Source organism: Lithobates pipiens, unplaced genomic scaffold (assembly GCF_037356315.1).
Source record: "Lithobates pipiens isolate NorthernLeopardFrog02 unplaced genomic scaffold, aLitPip1_a1.2 Scaffold_18, whole genome shotgun sequence".
Classification (NCBI taxonomy): Eukaryota; Metazoa; Chordata; class Amphibia; order Anura; family Ranidae; genus Lithobates; species Lithobates pipiens.
Genome location: NW_027507758.1, coordinates 166,013,309 through 166,033,784, shown reverse-complemented (window position 1 = coordinate 166,033,784; position 20,476 = coordinate 166,013,309). Strand labels below are relative to the sequence as shown.

Genomic DNA, 20,476 nt, shown 5'->3' with positions numbered 1-20,476 from the left:
ATTCTGTTGATTTTGACCACTTCATTCTGAATTAATTAAACCATGGTAGTAATAATCACAGCAGTGGAAGGCAAGGAAAAATGATTTGGGAGCATCAGAAATGAATAGGAGCCTGGCATATTTCGTAGGACTATACTCTATCTAATACTTAAAAAAAAAAATAATAATTTAACTGCATAAAGTAAGTTGATATTGCAGAAAAAAATATTTTTATTTCCTGCATAAATACTTTGTAGACACTCAATTTTTGCAGAGGAAAAAACATAGTCAACTGTCAATGTGCATGAATCCAATAAAATGCTAATGATTTTTACAAGAAGGAGTTGCTAGCCCCATATCCAAACCCCAGCCTGGAGGACAAAGGCATCCTTTTTGTCCCTGTCCTAATCAGACGGAATATTTGACCATGCAACCCCAGTTATACCTATTGCAAATTATGGATATCTGTGACAGACCCAACCAGGGCAGGGGGTTTTAGAGAGGACTAGGATCAAGCCTCCTCCCCACTGATTATGGCCCATGGAGAAAGCAGATCATTCTCCAGTGATGGACAACAATGTAATGGACGCTGAGAGCATGGTTAGGATTACTTCTCTGAATAAGGACAATAAAACTTCCCTTCTGGAGTAGATGGAAAGAGGGAATATTAATCTTGTACAGGGTAATGGTCAGAAGGAATATGGTGATGCCCCTGCAGACTGGGTTGAAGAAGCCCCTCCACTTGGTACAGAAATATTTATATACAATATCCCTTAAGAAATCTATTAAGGTAAATTAATTCCACCTTTTCAGACTGCTGGAATATGTAGGTGTTTGTCTCATAGACTGTTGCCCGGATATTCTGAGGTGGGGTGGGGTTTGTTATGTGTTTATTGTTAAGTAGGTGTTTCCCATTGTTCTATTGTTTCTGTCTGTCTGATCATCTCTTTAAGATGAAATTAATCTAGTGACCACTTTAAATTGTTACCAAATTTTTGTGGGATATTATATGTTTAATGATTAACTTACTGTTTAATTAATTTACTGTTTAATTAGGATCATCGTTAGATGTTAATTATATTCCTGTTTACAGTTTGCATTGTTAGGGTAATATGATCAGGAGAGGGATGTCCTCCTGTGGGGTATAAAGTATGTGTCTGAGCTTCAGTAAACAGTCATTCTTTTGGAATAGTCTGTGTACGATCATTGGGGTAAAAGGCTGGTACATCTCGGTCTGCTCAGAACAGTTTGGAGGACAGGAGGCACTATTTGATGGAAAGGAAGCACCTAAGAGGGGTGCCGCAGTATGGATACCTTTTAAGAAACTATATTAAATTATGGAATTTTAATTCCATATATAATGCTTTGGCAGTGTCAAAACCAAGCTAGATAAAGGGAATATTGGTAAAAATAAGCTCAGTTAATGCATTATCTTTTCAACCTAAAAACTTTTTAAATGACCTCTGAACATTATGTGTGAACTTTTTTCTTTTGATACTATGAAATTATTTTTATGCCTATTATTGATTGCAATTACATTGTTAAAGAAACTGGGCTGTTATGGTAATGGCTTCTAATACTGAATAGGAACCTTGAAATGGATAGACATAATATGAATCCGTTTTCAGATTTCAGTTGATAGAAATAAGCCTTTCTTTTCTGTAATGGCCATGATCTTATTAAATGTGATTTAATGCACAGTGCAATGGAAGTTATCCCTGCTAGTTTAACAACATCATCCATTTGGACAGATTATAAAGATTATAAAAATATAAGACTGGGTCCAATTATACTAGAGGATCAATCACGTGTTAACAGTTTTACTTGAATAGCCACATCTAAAGCATTAAAATGATTGGGACCCATCACAGTCAATTACTGCATAAAGGGGCAAGCAATGTATCGGTTTGCATAGTTTAGATTGCAGACAACTGTGAAAGCTAAAACTATTCTGTGTGGCATGGAGAATTAATTATAGGGTAAATTATGCTTTGTCTCTAGGCTGTAATTGTTGCAAATACTTTGTAGTCAGCTCTGTAATGGACTTTAAGTTACTCTGTTGCTATTTTTTAAAACAGCCTGTAAAACAAGAGTAATTCAATTTAGCAGTCCTACAAGTGACAGCAGTGTTGCTCTCTTGCATGGCTACACAAACCACTGGAATCTTTGGCATCTAACAATTTCAAGTGTTTCAGATGGTCCTCTGGTACAGACTGACTGTAGCTGTCCTGCTGGCTTCCATGTTGTTAATCTGTCTCTGCAATGATTTAGCAGCCAGTGGGTATCACATGAGTGCACAGGCTTCTAACACACCTACAACGACCAATGATCTGTAAGAAACCAAAGATATGAGTCACCAATAATAGGACTAATAATTATTATAACAATTCTTTTACAAACTGCCTTTTTATTTTACAACAGACCTTTTATTTTGCAACAGAGTTTCTTTTAAGGAAACCCATACTAAGAAAAATATGTAATGTAACGTGGCATAACTTACCTTCTTTAAAAAATGCTAGTTCCCTGGCAGCTTTTGGCTTCAATAGTTGACCTATGGATTTAGAACAACAATGAAACAAGCAAAGTCAAGTGTAGTCGAAGCATCTGATCAATATACTTGTTCAAGGCCAATGACTTAGAAAGTATTGAATACATGCATGGCAGCCAAGTAAGCAATTGTAACCTAAATATTTCTCTCAGATTTCCTTAAATTAGTATACTCTTGTTGTTGAAGAAAAATAGAAGATCAAAGGTATTGCAATGTAATATTGCCTCCTATGTACAGAAGGCAGATTCTGAAACTTTATGTATGGACAGGATTGTCCTAGTACAATAGTCAGGACAAAGCAACAGCCTTCAGTGTCTTTTTATATATATATATATATATATATATATATATATATATTTTTTTTTTTTTTTTTTTTTTTTTATCTCACAAATTTGAAAGGATTTGTTGTCAAATAAAAGAACTTAAAAGTTTGAGTTATCTTTGATTCCTCCTATTTCTGCAGGCACACAAGTACATTATACAAGCTACAGTATTATATAAAAGTTGGATGCTTACAGAGAGCCAGGCTGCCTTTGTTCAATCCATTAAAGAAATGGAAAAACAGGAAATGAAAGGTAAAGTTTTTATTTCTTTTTTACTTTTTTGTGTGTGATTTCAGTTTAAAAAAATCTCTTAATGTTGAAATAAATGTTTGATAGCTGGTCTGGCTAAAAGTTTTTCAACTTGTCAACACACTGAAATTTTAGAATTTTTTTTTTGCATAGTTACATAAGTTGAACTCTTGAACTCTTTAAAGGCCAAGTTCAAATAATGTCTGATCCATGTATGACCGGCTTAAAAATAACATTAATTCAGGCATATCAAATATAAAACAGTAGTCTCAATTGAGAGGACTAAACCTTTAAGAGGCAGCGTCATGTCTGCTGTCCAGTAAAAGAATATAACACTAAGGAATTTCACAGAGTAAAACAATAAGTTAACAGCTGCCTTACAGTTTGGGTGCATTCATTTTCTCTGGTACTTGAACCCCTAAGGGCCGCATGTGGCCCATAAAACACCATTTTGACATGCATGCAATAATTGTTACAAAGCTTGAAGAATACATTGATAAAATGGTAGTGTGGCAAAACTCTAAAGCCCCATACACACGATCAGATTTTCCAATGGGAAATGTTGGATGTCAAGCTGTTCGTGGAAAATCCGAAGGTGTGTATGCTCCATCGGACAATTGTTGTCAGACTTTCCGCCAACAAATGTTGGCTAGCATGTTCTCAAATTTTCCGCCAACAAATATGTATGACAAAAGTCCAAAGTACAAACATGCATGCTCAGAAGCAGAAGTGGTTGGTCTTGTAAATTAGCGTTTGTAATGGAGAATTAACATTTGTGACGTGCCAAATTATGAAATCTCCAAATGCAGCGCACAATTCTCTTCTTCTTTAACCACCTGCATGACTGTTAAATTTATATATTTATATGTGTAGGAGAGCCTCTGCTCAGTCTAGGTATGTATTTACTTAAAGGAATCTGTTGATATGTATAATGGGATAATATAAATAAAGGATCTGATAACGGTGGTCAAACCACACATGTGAGTCATCACCGCAATCGTTAGAGTGGGAGCAATAGTTCTAGCCATATACCTCCTCTGTAACTCAAAACATGCAACCTGTAGAATTTTTTAAATGTCGCCTATGGAGATTTTTGAGGGTAAAAGTTTGACACCATTCCATGAGCAGGCGCAATTTTGAAGCATGACATGCAATTGGGCTAACTTTACTGTTGTCTTATTTTTTTAATCAAAAAAGTGAATTTTTTCCCAAAAAAGCGTGCTTGTAAAACCTCTGTGCAAATATGGTTTGAAAAAAAATATTACAATGATCACCATTTTAGTCTCCAGGGTGTTAGAAAAAAAAACAATATAATGTTTGGGGGTTCTAAGTTATTTTCTAGCAAAAAAGACTGTTTTAAACACGTAAACACCAAAATCTCAAAACAAGGCTGGTCCTTAAGTGGTTAATTGGATGATAATGAAGCTGCTTTGCTGGTGATACTAATGGAGTTTAGGGATGAGCCGAACACCCCCCGGTTCGGTTCGCACCAGAACTTGCGAACGACCCCCGCGTTCGGCGCGAACGTTAGAACCCCATTGAAGTCTATGGGACTCGAACGTTCGAATTGGAAAGTGCTAATTTTAACGGCTAATATGCAAGATAGTGTGCTAAAAAGGGTTTGGCGATCTGCCTCCTGCCTCAGGGGACATGGGTCACTGCAAAAAAAAGTTTTAAAAACTACCGTTTTGGCGGGAGCACTGATTTTAATGACGATTAAAGTGAAAAAAAAAAGTGAAATATTCCTTTAAATATGGTGCCTGGGGGGTGTCTATAGTATGCCTGTGAAGTGCCACGTGTTTCCCGTGTTTAGAACAGTCCCTGCACAAAATGACATTAAACGGAAATAACACCATTTAAAACTGCTTGCGGTTTTAATGTTATATCTGGTTCCTGTAATATGGTTGAAAATCATTCAGAAAAATGGCATGGGTAGCCCTCCCTGCCCATTACCAGCCTATTTGGGTCTTGTACGCATATTAAGGGGAACCCCGTACCCATATTAAAAAAAGGAAATGCGTGTGGCCCCCAGGCCCTATATACTCAGAACAGCAGTATACAGGCGGTGCAAACAAGACAGGGACTGTGTAGGTTTGTTGTGTTAAGTTGAATCTGTTTGTCATTTTCAAGCGGTACATTTTTAAAGTGTAGCTCCAGTCAAAAAAAATATCTTTAAGCTTTTTGGAAAACATAGGGAAGGGTTATCACCCCTGTATAATTTGTTTTGTCGTCCATCTTTTTTCATCTCACTTGCTGTTGTCTCCTTCCGTTTGCAAGTAGGAGATGTTTGTAAATTGGATGTTTGAAAGTAGGGGCCTGCCCTATATGCTCTGCAGAAATGGCGGAACAAGGTGTTGGTTTTGCAACAACATTGTAAGCCCTCAAAGTGACTCTTGGTGGCCGCTGGAGCGCCCTGCTGTGAACGATTATATCAAGAATTGTAATTACATGCCATTGTTGAACAGTGGTAGAAAAATTGACCTTTGGTGGTTGTGGTGCTGGTGCCACAACACTATAAGTCCTCACAGTTACTCTGGGTGGGCACAGGAAGGGGCCCTCCTGTGAAATATTATATCAAGAATTGTAATTACATGTCCCTGTTAAACAGGGGCAGAAAAATTGGGCCTTAGGCACTGGTGCCATCACACTGCAACCTCTGCCATACACTCTAGTTTTATTGCAGGAATTAGCCCTGCTGCAAAGCATTGCATCAAAAATTGTACTTAAACGCCCCTGTTAAACAGGGGCAGAAAAATTGGGCCTTAGGCACTGGTGCCATCACACTGCAACCTCTGCCATACACTCTAGTTTTATTGCAGGAATTAGCCCTGCTGCAAAGCATTGCATCAAAAATTGTACTTAAACGCCCCTGTTAAACAGGGGCAGAAAAATTGGGCCTTAGGCACTGGTGCCATCACACTGCAACCTCTGCCATACACTCTAGTTTTATTGCAGGAATTAGCCCTGCTGCAAAGCATTGCATCAAAAATTGTACTTAAACGCCCCTGTTAAACAGGGGCAGAAAAATTGGGCCTTAGGCACTGGTGCCATCACACTGCAACCTCTGCCATACACTCTAGTTTTTTTGCAGGAATTAGCCCTGCTGCAAAGCATTGCATCAAAAATTGTACTTAAACACCCCTGTTAAACAGGGGCAGAAAAATTGGGCTGCTGGCATCACCCAGAACCAAAAATGTTCTTCCAACATATCAGCGGAGGAAGAGGATAGACAATCAACATAACAGGACAGTCACTCAGCATCAGCATAGGCAGTCTTGAAGGGATGTGGTATTTCAAAAAAAATTATTCGGTTACATCAGCTTCAGGTGCTTGGTAGCTGTGGGTGATCCAAGACTGATTCATCTTGATGAAGGTCAGTCGATCAACTGATTCGGTGGACAGGCGCACCCTGTGATCGGTAACGAAGCCACCAGCAGCACTGAAGGTGCGTTCCGAAAGAACGCTGGATGCAGGACAGGCCAGGAGCTCAATTGCATACTGTGCAAGCTCTGGCCAGTGATCCATCCTCAAGACCCAGTAAGCCAGAGGATTTTCAGTGGGAAAGGTGTCCAAGTCTGACCTTGCCCCTAGGTATTCCTGCACCATGTAAATTAGACGCTGGCGATGGGTGCTGGAACCAATCATACCTTGGGGCTGCGGACTAAAAAATTGTCTGAACGCATCAGTCAGACGGCCACCTTCTCCACCGCTCCTTCTGACTGATGCCTCAGCAACACGTTGTCCAGGACCAGGAGTTTGTGACCTCCCAGTCTCTGGGAACGCGTTGCACAGAGCTTTCTGCAAGGCCTCCCGGAGATGTCTCATCCTCTGCTCCCTCTGCGATGGCAAGATAAGGTCGGCAACCTTACCCTTGTACCGTGGATCAAGGAGAGTGGCCAGCCAGTAATGGTCCCTCTCCTTGATCTGAAGAATACGAGGATCCTTCCGCAGGCTTTGCAGGATCAGGGAGGCCATGCAGCGTAGGTTAGCTGAGGCATTCGGTCCGGAGTCCTCTGGGTCACTAAGGACAACATGATCCGCAGCTACCTCCTCCCAGCCACGTACAAGTCCACGTGTTTCTTGGGACTGTAAATCATCCCTATAAGACTGCTGCTGCTGATGCTGAGTGCCAGCCTCCACCTCCATGCTGACACAATCATCCTCCTCCTCCTCTTCCTCCTCCTCACCCTCTTCCTGTGTGATGGGTGGCACAGCAGGAACACTGTCTGGATAAAGGGGGCCTTGAGAGGCAAGGAAGTCCTCCTCTTCCTGCCTCTGTTCTGCCTCAAGTGCCCTGTCCATTATTCCACGCAGCGTATGCTCCAAGAGGTGGACAAGAGGTATAGTGTCACTGATGCATGCACTGTCACTGCTCACCATCCTTGTGGCCTCCTCAAACGGTGACAGGACAGTGCATGCATCCCTGATCATGCCCCACTGGCGTGGTGAGAAAAAACCAAGCTCTCCTGACCCTGTCCTGGTGCCGTAGTCGCACAGGTACTCATTGATGGCCCTCTGCTGCGTGTGCAGCCGCTGCAGCATGGCCAATGTTGAGTTCCATCTGGTGGGCATGTCACATATAAGGCGGTTCTTGGGCAGGTTCAACTCCTTTTGGAGCTCAGCCAGCCGAGCACAGGCATTAAATGATCAGCGGAAATGCACACAGACTCTCCTGGCCTGTTTCAGGACATCCTGTAAGCCGGGGTACCTGCCCAAGAACCGCTGCACCACCAGGTTAAGGACGTGACAGGGCACATGGGTCAGTTGTCCCTGTCGGAGGGCGGAGAGGAGGTTGGTGCCATTGTCGCAAACCACCATTCCTGGCTTAAGCTGGCGTGGCGTCAACCACCTCTCGGCCTGCCCCTGCAGAGCTGACAAAACATCCGCCCCAGTGTGGCTCCTGTCCCCCAAACAAACCAGCGCAAGCATGGCATGGCATCGTTTTGCCTGCGTACTTGCGTAGCCCCTGCAACGCCTACGGAGCACCGCTGGTTCTGAGGACAGAGCACTGGAAGAGGCCGTGGAGGAAGAAGAAGAGGAGGGGGTGGAGGAGAGAGGTGTGTCACAACCAATAGTAGCATTTTGGAGGCGTGGTGGCGGAACAACCTCCAATACTACTGCACCTTGTCCTGCATCCTTCCCAGCAGCCAGAAGAGTGACCCAATGGGCCGTGAAAGACAGGTAACGTCCCTGTCCATGCCTGCTGGACCATGAGTCAGCGGTAATATGCACCTTACCGCTGACCGCCCTGTCCAGCGAGGCAAGGACATTGCCTTCCACATGCCGGTAGAGAGCCGGAATTGCCTTCCGTGAGAAAAAGTGGCGTTTGGGGACCTGCCACTGAGGAACCGCACATTGTACAAACTCACGGAAGGGGGCCGAATCTACCAACTGAAAAGGCAGCAGTTGAAGTGCTAGCAATTTAGCCAAGCTAGCATTCAACCGCTGGGCATGTGGATGGCTGGGAGTAAATTTCTTCCGCCGGTCCAGCAGCTGGGGCAGGGACATTTGTCTGCTATAATCGGACGTGGATGTACCACTAGCAGAGTTCCCGGAAGCACTTGGCTGTGACACACCTAATTCTACACCTTCATTCCTCTCAGAGCAGGTTTCAGAGAGGACTGAAGGTCTAGTGGGGTTGGAGATGCCAGCTGATGAGGAGCAAGGAGAGGTCCGCTTTGTTCTTTGGTGTGGGTCTTTGAGGTATGCTTGCCAACGAGCTGCATGGCAGGTCAACATATGTCTGGTCAAGCATGTGGTGCCCAAGCGGCTGATGTTTTGGCCACGTGAGATACGCTTGAGACATATGTTGCAAATAGCAGCGGTGCAATCTGATGCACTCGTCTCAAAAAAGGCCCACACCAAAGAACTTTTAGAATAACGCGCAGAGGAAGCGCTCTGCGCAGGCGGAGCTCTGCGGTGTGATTCAGTCGGTGTGCTGCCCCTAAGCTGGCCCCCGGAGGGCATCCTGCCTCGTTGGACATGTGCCTCCTCCTCCTCCTCCTCCTCCTCCTCCCTCCTTCCAGGCACCCATGTGGAGTCAGTGCCCTCATCATCCCCTCCCTCTTCATCGCTGTAGCAAACCTGGCAGTATGCTGCAGCTTGTGGAACATTACTGCCAGATTGCTGTCCTTCTTGAGCATCCCCTCTCTCTGTGCTCACGCTACTGCCTTCCTCTAGCTGAGTGTCATCATCAGAGCCCACCAAACACTGGGCATCCTCCTGGAGCATGTACCCAACACTGTGCTCAAAGAGTTCAGGAGACTCCTCAGGAGGACGTGGTGGGTCTAGGGAAGGAGTCACTGATGATGACATTGAGAGGAGGGACGACGATGTGTTGGCAGCTGCTTTTCTACTACCCTGAGACTGGGTGAGAGAGGATGAGGAGGATGAAGAGGGCTTGGTCATCCACTCTACCAAGTCGTTGGCATGTTGCGGTTCAACATGTCCAGCTGCAGAAAAGAAGGACAAGCATGTCCCATGGCCACGTGCTGATGACAATGCACCGCGTCCCCGACCAGCACTGTTGTCTCTAGACACAGAGCCTGCTTGCCCTCTTTTATCGGCTCGCGCCTGTCTGCCTCTCCTTGCTGGCCTTCCAGACATGGTAATGGCCTGAAGGGAGTTGGGTAAAACAGTAGTTGGGTAGTTTATATTGTGCTGGAGGCACACAACACCCACTAACTCCTGCAGATGCCTTTTTTATAGAACAGCAGAGTTAAAGGGGTATATACAGATGTATACTGTGCTGTGCTGGAAGCACACACAACTTCCAATAACTCCAGCAGAAGCCAATCGGGCCCAAATACAGAACAGCTATGTAGGTGGATAATAGCGGTATGTACTGGGTACAGAGCAGGCACACAGCACGCACTATCTCCTGAGTGACACTGCTGACTGCAAGCTCTATTGTTAAAGATGGACCACTAGCTATATAGGTGAGGTGAATATCACGGTGTATACTGCGGTCAGGGCACGCAGACAATAACAAGAAAACAGCAGAGTTAAAGGGGTATATACAGCTGTATACTGTGCTGTGCTGGAGGCACACACAACTTCCAATAACTCCAGCAGATGTCAATCGGGCCCAAATACAGAACAGCTATGTAGGTGGATAATAGCGGTATGTACTGGGTACAGAGCAGGCACACAGCACGCACTATCTCCTGAGTGACACTGCTGACTGCAAGCTCTATTATTTGATCACCCCTGCGGTTTTTATTTTTTGTGCTATAAACAAAAGTAGAGCGACAATTTTGAAAAAATTCATTATTTTTTACTTTTTGTTATAATAAATTTCCCCCAAAAATATATAAAAAACATTTTTTTCCCTCAGTTTAGGCCGATACATATTCTTCTACATATTTTTGGTAAAAAAAAACGCAATAAGCGATTATTGATTGGTTTGCGCAAAAGTAATAGTGTCTACAAAATAGGGGATAGTTTTATGGCATTTTTATTAATATTTTTTTTTACTAGTAATGGCGGTGATCAGCAATTTTTATTGTGACTGCGACATTATGGCGGACACATCAGACATTTTTGACACATCTTTGGGACCATTGTCATTTATACAGCAATCACTGCTATATAAATGCAGTGATTCCTGTGTAAATGACACTGGCGATGAAGGGGTTAACCAGTGGGTGGCAGTGTAGGGGTTAAGTGTTCCTAGGGGTGTGTTACTAACTGTGGGGGGCTGGGCTTTAATTTAGTGAACACTGATGTCTGCTCCAATCACATGGAGCAGAGATCAGCATCACTAGTTGCTAGGCAGAACGAGGAAATGCTGTTTACAACGGCATTTCCTCGTTCAGCCGCCCCGTGAGACGATCGCGGGTATGCCCGCGGCGATCGAGTCCGCGGGACCCGCGACTGGACTCACGGGGGTCCCGACCAGCACGCAAGCGCACCACCGGCGGCGCACTCGCGATGGCAGGGTGACATTAAAGATTGGACGTATATCATTATACGTCCAATTACGTACAATATACGTATATAATATACCAAATCAAATCATTATTCAACCAAAAAATAATGCCAAAGCAATAACTCAGAGGCCAATAATAAATAAACTCCTCCGTTTCTGCAAAATGTCTGGTTGACGAATGGCCGTTCAGAAATGAACTGAAAAGCATGAAATGAAAAGCACAAACTGAAAAGCGCTAAATGAAAAACGCAAAAAGAAAAGCGCAAATCAACACTCACCAAACTTCTACCAATACAAATTTAGCAGCAGGAGCCCAAAGGGTGGCGCTAAAGAATTGAAAAACTACGTAGTATTTCACTGCATTCGTAATTTTTGGCCAACATTTGTGTGGCCGTGTGTATGCATGAGAAGTTTGAGTCAACACCCTTCGGACAAAATTCCACGGTTTTGTTGGTGGAAAGTCTGATCGTGTACAAGGCATCAGACTATAGCAAGACTTGTGTAGTACTTTTATAGCACCCATCATGGGCATGTCAGATTCCGCCACACTATACTGTGTATTTCTGCATGACTGAAACTATCAAGCACCCCTAGAGGCTATAACCCTTGACACTTGTCCAGTTGCACTTAGTGTCCTCAGAGGATTGAATGTCCCCTTCCTCTCTATTTTCACTTGAAATTTAACATTTTCTACTATCAACAACTCCTGGTAGATTTATGTAGGATATTGAAAACCCTGGAGGTCTCTCTAGCTTTTGGGTGCAGAGTTTCACAGTTGATTTAGCATACTGGTGTTCTCTCTGTGACAGTCCTGCGTTTAGCAGTGACATCCTATCTGTGTTCCAGTTGGCACAGGATTCCACTACTCAAGTCAGGCCAGACATCTGTGGATTCATTGCTGAGAGGACCAGAGCTGTGGCAGTTCACCAGTTCACCCACGATTTTCCATACATATGCTGATGATTCTTCATGATCATGGGACAGTGTTGGGGAACAGTGATTTTGTTATTTAAAATCCAAACTGACTGGGCATTGTTTTGGATGAGTGTGGGGAAACCCTTCCATTTCTCTTGTGGCCTAGACCCGATGACAGTAGGATTACTGAAGCAGCCTTTGAGTCAACCTGGACAGCCGCTTAACTGATCACATATTCCTGTTATACAGAGTATCCTAAGCAGCATCTGAATGCTTTTGCAGTGGATTCTGATGCTTAATGTTTCTGAGCTTGGATTGACAGCCTCCAGAGAACTCATTGTCAAACATTGAGACTTTCTCTTCTCTGTAGAGGGTCCCACCGGCTGAATTTCAGTCAGTGGCTGTTTTAACAGAACTGAATTAGAATAAATGATATATGGAAGATTGAGTTATAACAATTTGTGGAAGTTCTTTCACTTTTCAGTTTTAGGTGGAACACATATATTCTTCACTGATATAGATTTATGATTTGTGAATTGTTGATTGATAATTACAATGTATGTTAGCTTTCCTTTTCAGTTTTGGACGGAGCATATATTTAATTTTTGTATTAGTGCAACACGTTTAAGATTTTCAGCTTCTTGTGAATGTGTGAACACATTGAGGCCGCGTACACACGGGCGGACTGTTCGCCCAACTTTGTCCGCTGAACAGTGTTTGGGCGGACAGTCCGCTCGTGTGTGGGCTTTCAGCGGACAGTTTCAGCGGACAGTTGGACGAACAAGGTTTTTCGGAAATTCCGTAAAACTGTCCGCTGAAACCTTGTTTCAGCGAACAGTCCGCTCTTGTGTAGGCTTGTTCGTCAAACAAAGTTGCGCGCATGCTCAGAAAGGATTTTCACGCCGAAAGCTATAATGCAGTGTATAGGACGTCGTATTTTTCGTCCCGTCGTACGTGCCGTTCACGTCATCGCGCACGGTTTCAGCAAACTGTTCGTCCGTCGTGTGTGGCCATGTCCGTCCATGCTAAGTTTGAGCGGACTGTTTGCCGAAACTGTTGGACGGACAAAGTTGGGCGAACAGTCCGCGCGTGTGTACGCGGCCTTAAGTGTTTTCAGCTGCTTCTAATTGGGTTGATTTAAGTGTGGTGGCAGTGCATCTGTTTTTTTTTTCGGTTTTTCATTTGCTTCAAATTTTTATTTAAACCTGTTTACAGTTATGAGAACCAATGGAGGCCTTCACCATCTTGGATTGAAAGGCTTCATGCCCTTGTATATCCTCAAAAGTTTCAGAATGAATCTGCTTGGTCAGTTATTGTCTCCCTTGACCACAAAAACTTCTTAGCATACATCGACATATACTGTGCCTTGAAAAAGTATTCATACCCCTTCACATTTTCTAAATTTGGTCATGTTACAACCAAAAGCGTAAATTAATTTTTTTGAGATTTTATTTGATAGACCAACACAGAGTGCCACATAATTGTGAAGTGGAAGGAAAATGAGGAAAAGGAAAATGACGATAAATGGTTTTCAACATTTTTTACAAATAAATATCTGCAAAGTGTGGCGTGCATTTGTATTCAGTCCCCCTCAATTCTTTGTAGAACCACCTTTCTCTGCAATTACAGCTACAAGCCTTTTTTGAGTATGTCTCTACCAGCTTTGCACATCTAAAGAGTGATATTTTTGCTAATTCTTCCTTGCAAAATAGCTCAAGCTCTGTTAGATTGGATGGAGATGGAGTCTGTGAACAGCAATTTTCAAGTCTTGCCACAGATCCTCTATTGAATTTAGGTCTGGACTTTGACTGGGCCATTCTAGCACATGAATAAGCTTTGATCTAAACCATTCCATTGAAGCCCTGGCTGTATGTTTAGGGTCGTTCTCCTGCTGAAAGGTGAACTTCCACCCCAGTCTTTTGCAGACTCTAACAGCTTTTCTTCTAAGATTGCCCTGTATTTGGCTCCATCCATATTCCCATCAACTCTAACCAATTTTCCTGTCTCTGCTGAAGAAAAGCATCTCCACATCATGATGTGCCACCACCATGTTACACAATGGGGATGGTGTGTTCAGGGTGATTTGCAGTGTTAGTTTTCTGCCACACATAGCATTTTGCTTTTAGGTCAAAAAGTTCAATTTTGGTCTCATCTGACCAGAGCACCTTCTTCCACATGTTTTCTGTGCCCCCCACATGGCTTCTCGCAAACTGCAAAGGGAAATTCTTTTGGCTTTCTTTCAACAATGGCTTTTTCCTTGGCACTCTGATTTTGGTTGCAACATGACAAAATGTGAAAAATGTAAAGGGGTATAAATACTTTTTCAAGGCAATGTAGGATGCGTACATACACATTCCCATCTTTCCTAGTCATTATCAATTTCTTTACATTACGTGAGCAACAACCACTGTCAGTTTGTGGCCCTTCCCTTCAGCCTTGCATCAGTCATGAGATCATTCACAAAAGGTACTTGCACCAATTCTGAGTCTTCTCCATCTAAGAGACTTTTCAGCCATCAGATGTCTAGGCAATCTATTGCTTCGGAAGTGGACCTCCCCAGCCCTGGACTCCAATGTGTCAATTATGATCTGGACTTTGGAGGAATTTGGATGGATTCTGAAATTTGAGTAGTTCTCTTTGAGTCGATTTGGTCACTTGAAATACTTAGACCTTATGCTGGAGATCTTTCAAGCAGAATCGGGTTCAGGAAATTCAATCCTGACATCTGACTTCTCTACAGAGCTGCATGTCAGTGCTTTGATTGATGTCTCTGTAATGGTGGTTTCTGCCTCTGGCATTGTCCGGGGGTAAAGTTTATTTCTCCTATATATTGGAGAACTGTGATGAACGACAGTCTTCAGAGTTGGAGTTGAGTTCTGGATCATGTATCTTGCCAAGGTTGTTGGTCTGTGGAGAAATCGAAATTTCCAATTGAAATCCTGGATTTTCAAAGGATTTGTCTGACATTACTTCACAGGAGTGTTGCAGTGGTGATGGAAATTGAGTCTATTCTGTCTTGAGTGGAGCTTCATGTTCTACTGATCTCTGCAGTGCGCATTCCTGAGGTGGAGAACTGGCAGGCAGATGCTGGATGTGGAACTTTTAGCATCTTGAAGCTTGACAGATTTGTCTCTAGGATGAGGGATTCGACAGTGGATACCTTGATAGCACGGTGGGATCAGTATACTCTGATCTATAGCTTTCCTTGCCTGAAGCAATTACCTCCTCTAATTCAGATGATTAAAAGCGAGAGCATTCCAGTCACTCTTTTTTTTGCTGGTGTGAGATTTTGGTGGTTTGCCTACATGCCTTTTCAGTAAATCATATTCCTTCTTTCCGATGCCCCTGTGATAGTAGATTTGGGTGATCTAGTAGTGGAGTGTTGGTGAGAAGGTGAACGAGATCTGTTTACTATAGCCTGCCTGGCCAGTTCGGGGCAAGGAGTAGGAATGGAATTTCTTCTGCCTTGATTCTGTGAAGCAGTCTAGAAAGCAATTTCAGGAGAGAGAATGCATATATCAGATTAGAATGATTTCAATGAGCTACAAAAGTATTCGCTGTCTCTGCATTCAGATCTTGCAACCAGGCGAAAAACTTGCCAGCTCTCCACTCCAGGGATGTAAATGCTAAACAAGCTGGGACACATTGCTTCTTCCAGGTTAGAATAAACCACACCTCCTTTACAGCTGCAGAATTGATTGTTTCCTCCTTGTGATCCACTGCCTTGGCATTGTCTGATTATACTGGATAGCCTGACCTACCAGAAGATCCATCCACTACAAGAGACTCAGGTTAATTGCACAGATTAAGAAAATTGGTTGGTAACTGGGACTCCTCTGTTATCAACATACCTGTACTGACAGTGTGCCCAACCTCCTCCATAAAAACACCCCTATTATGTGGAGGTTAGTGACAAAAATACCAAAGATGGGCAAAGAGGGTACAGATGGGAAAGGAGAAACCGGTCATTAAGTCTAAGCATACTGACCAGCGTAAGCTGTTATGGAGAACAATACACCCCCTCCTGATCTTCATGTGCTCACAGGTCACAGGCTCACAGGCCACTTAGGCCGCGTACACACGCGCGGACTGTTCGCCCAACTTTGTCCGTCCAACAGTTTCGGCAAACAGTCCGCTCAAACTTAGCATGGACGGACATGGCCACACACGACGGACGAACAGTTTGCTGAAACCGTGCGCGATGACGTGAACGGCACGTACGACGGGACGAAAAATACGACGTCCTATACACTGCATTATAGCTTTCGGCGTGAAAATCCTTTCTGAGCATGCGCGCAACTTTGTTTGACGAACAAGCCTACACACGAGCGGACTGTTCGCTGAAACAAGGTTTCAGCGGACAGTTTTACGGAATTTCCGAAAAACCTTGTCCGTCCAACTGTCCGCTGAAACTGTCCGCTGAAAGCCCACACACGAGCGGACTGTCCGCCCAAACACTGTTCAGCGGACAAAGTTGGGCGAACAGTCCGCGCGTGTGTACGCGGCCTTAGAGCATAGGTTTGGACCGAACCGTTGGCTCATCCCTAGCTACAATTTCCACTCTCTTTTGACTCTCAGATCATCTTTTAACAAGATTTATAGATTTGCTTTTAAACTTAACTTTACTCTTTTAACGTCACTTAAATATGCAAATATAACTGTTTTGACTTCCATGTTAATTGACAATCTTTAAAAACAAACAAAAATATCGCGCTTGGGGCAAACCTGAGAGCTGCAACTAAAAACCATCTAATATCAAAATATGGATCAAATCAAAAAAAATTATACATAAAGTTGCGCTAAATATACGTGAAAGTTGAAGTGAAATACTCAATACAAATCACATAGAAAATACAAATCAATCAAAAAAACATCCTGTGTGAAGTTCAATCAAGAAAAAAAGGAGTCTTTGTAATCAGGAAATCTTAGTTCCAAAAAGAAGCTAACGAACAGGAAAATCAATCCTTTTTACGAATTCTGTGAAATCTTCCTGACTTTGCCACTATCACATCCAGATCTGAAAAAGGTTTGACTCTTACAGCAATGGGTGGACTCCAAACCAGTGGAGTCGTTAGCGTGAGCAGACAGCCCTCTGCAGGGTTCTTTTGCGTGTATTCCGTTCCGGTGTACTACTGAGGGCGTGGATAGATGCGGATCATTCGAAGGTAACCAGCCTAGATCGAAGAGTTCCGGAAACCGTCGTACGTCCTGCTTCTCCTCTCGGTCACCGTAGAGAAAGGCAAAGTGGCCGTCCGATCTCCCTGTATACCTGGAGTTATCTAAAGCTCCCCAGTGAATCATCGGATGCCAAGGTTTTTCAGTGCGCAAACCTGTAGTGAAACACAGAACGCTCGGGCCTCCCGGCCACGTGCGAGAGGAAGGGGAAAACAAAAGAGGACTCCGATCGTGAACGTACCGTTAAGCAGTCGACAGTTTTATTAATAAAAAATAAATACACAGCAGACCAAAGGTATGACCGAATAGGTCAGATTCTAACAAATAAAAAGTATGCATAAAAAAACGGTTAAAATTAAGAACAAATATACACCCGTGCTAGGGAATATTCTAAGCGTGGTGGTATCAGCACAAACAGCCCGACATGTTTCATAAAAACGTACATCCTCCTGGTACCCCAGTACCAGGAGGATGTAAGTAATAGTAATTACTATGGTGCTCTGTATCCCGTGATGTATGATAAAGAAAATAGGATTTTTATAACAGCTTACCTGTAAAATCCTTTTCTTGGAGTACATCACGGGACACAGAGGTCCCTCCCCTCTTTTTTGGGATATATGTATAATGCTTTGCTACAAAAACTGAGGTACTCCCATTATGGGAGGGGTTATATAGGGAGTGAACTTACTGTCTTGGGTGTGCCAGTGTCCATCACCTGAAGGTGGCCTAAAATCCACATAGTAATTAATATGGTGCTCGGTGTCCTGTGAAGTACTCCAAGAAAATGATTTTACAGGTAAGCTGTTATAAAAATCTTATTTTTGCTTTTTCTTTTCAGTTGTTTGTCTTTACTTTTGCAGTAAGAGCCGGTTCACACAGGGGCGACTCAGATCCGACTTTAGGTCGCCCCTAGTTGCCTTAAGTCATGCTACATGTAAAAATCAATGTAAGTGAATGAGAGCCGTCTTAATGCACACTACTGAAGTCGCTCCGACTTCAGAAAAGGTTCCTGTACTACTTCAATCCGACTTGTAGGCGACCAGTACCCATTGATTTCAATGGAGGTCGCCTCCAAGTCGGATCTCCGTCTATACGGAGGCGACTCTCACAGAATTATCAGCTCTCAAGAGGGAACTCTCAAGAGGAAACAATTTGGCGTGGGTTCCCCCTCAGAGAGTAAACCAGGCCCTTAGGTCTGGTATGGATTTTAAGTGAACCCCCTATGCCGAAAAAATGGCGTGGGAGTCCCCCCCCAGATCCATACCAGACCCTTATCCGAGCACGGTACCCGGCCGGCCAGGAAAGGGGGTGGGGACGAGCGAGCGCCCCCTCCCTCCTGAGCTGTACCAGGCCGCGTGCCCTCAACATGGGGGGGTGCCTTGGGGAAGGGGGGGCCGCGCGGCTCCCCCACCCCAAAGCACCTTGTCCCCATGTTGATGAGGATAAGGGCCTCTTCCCGACAACCCTGGCCATTGGTTGTCGGGGTCTGTGGGCGGGGGGCTTATCGGAATCCCGGAGCCCCCTTTAATAAGGGGGCCCCGGATCCCAGCCCCCCACCATATGAGAATGAGTATGGGGTACAATGTACCCTTATCCATTCAACCTGTGGACAAAAATGTAAAAAAACACAACACACAAGGGTTAAAATAGTTTATTGCACAGCTCCGGGGGTCTTCTTCCGTCTTCGGGGGTCTTCTCGCCGGACTCCTCCGCTATCTTCTGCTAGCTCTTTTTCTAGCGGAGGAGCCCGGCTTTCTTCTTCGCCGCCGCCCTCTTCTTCCGACTTCGGGGGTCTTGTCCCCCTCTTCGGGGGTCTTGTCCCCCCTCTTCGGTTCTTCTTGCTGGGCCACCACGCCTTCTTCTAACTCTTTTACAAGCGGTGGCCTGGTCTTCTGTCGCCGCCGCTGCCGCCGTCTTCTATTCTTCTCTTCTTCTCTTCAGGAGATGTTGCCTCATCGCTGTCTCCGGTCACAATGACAGAGACGTGGCATGCGGCGACTTATATAGGGACATCACCAGATGATGTCCCCGCCCATCATGATGCCACAGTCCCAGCATCCTCGGATAAGGGTCTGTTATGGATCTGGGGGGGGACCCCCACGCCATTTTTTCGGCGTAGGGGGTTCCCTTAAAATCCATACCAGACCTAAGGGCCTGGTATGCTCTCGGAGGGGGAACCCATGCTGTTTTTTTTTTTATTTGGTATGGAGATCCCCCTTGAGAGCTCATTCTCTGATTGGCCACGGCAAAAGTCGCCTGGCCTGGGGCAACTTAAAGTCGTATTGTAAGTCGCCCCAAGTCGTGTCCAAGTCGTGTTCAAGTTGTGTCCAAGTTGCCTCCAAAAGTCGTGTTGAAAGTCATGTTGCCCCTGTGTGAACCGACCCTTAACCCAAAAAACAACCCATATATTGATGTGCTGTTACTAAACAAGAATGAAATGTTAAGAAAACTACATACAATTACAGGAAAACAATACACAAAATAGAGAAATAGAGTGTTGAAAATATGCATACATACACACGTGCAGAAGCTATTTGTCCTTTCCTAGCAAATGAACATTGGCAGGAGTTGGTATGTAGTAGGGATATGCTAAAGGTCACTTAGCGTCCATTAGAGCTGGTCCACGATTTCCTTAGCAAACAGAACTGCAGGCAGGCATCTTGAAAGTTTCTCTCTCTTGCAGTGCAGACTTAGGGTTGTCATATATACATTATATACAGTATACATATATTTGCAACAATGTTCAGTAATGACTTATTTATCATGAAATGCAACATCTGTTTGACCTGTGGAGGATCATACAATCCATACAACTCTTATTTACAGTATGTATTGAATTTATAACAAAAGACTGAACAAACTCATTCATATAATCAGGAAAATCAAACAATTCTACAGTGCACCTGATTTGCAAACAGATTTGTTCATGACTAATAATGTTTGTAGTCTTGGCTCACAGATGTATTCAAATGTATTATTTGTGAAGTGCTGAAGAAGTGTGTCATCATCAAGGATACACTTCGGAAATGTTTTATAAGACAAAATAAAAGTGCGGATGTTGGCCAATAAAACCATTTTGTTCCTTTTCTCCCTTTTTTTCTACTTCATCCCCCTGGTGAGCAGAATACTGGTTTACCGTGCTTAAGGGAAATACAAATGTTGAATAGCATTGATTAGGAGAGGGTGTAGTGCATAATATTTTGACAGTTGACTGTGTGGTATAGTCTGCGATATCTTGAAGGATCTGGGGCAGCATAGTATAACATAATAGCGTAACTGCATAAAAGGTGTATTGCTTACCTAAACATGCTCTGTTTTCTTCAGTAGTGCCAACAGTGATCATAGATCCAGTCATTA

The 20,476-nt window shown here is 43.7% G+C and overlaps 1 protein-coding gene across 2 annotated transcripts in view; it reads left to right on the top strand.

Moving 5' to 3' along the window:
• The window catches only part of ADGB (androglobin), a 422,031-nt gene that overhangs the window by 332,498 nt on the left and 69,057 nt on the right, over nucleotides 1-20,476 (top strand). For both annotated transcript variants that reach the window (XM_077486347.1, XM_077486346.1), the window contains exon 29: nucleotides 2,991-3,102. In XM_077486347.1, the coding sequence (XP_077342473.1) occupies nucleotides 2,991-3,102 (112 nt within the window). The remainder of the gene's footprint in view (nucleotides 1-2,990; nucleotides 3,103-20,476) is intronic.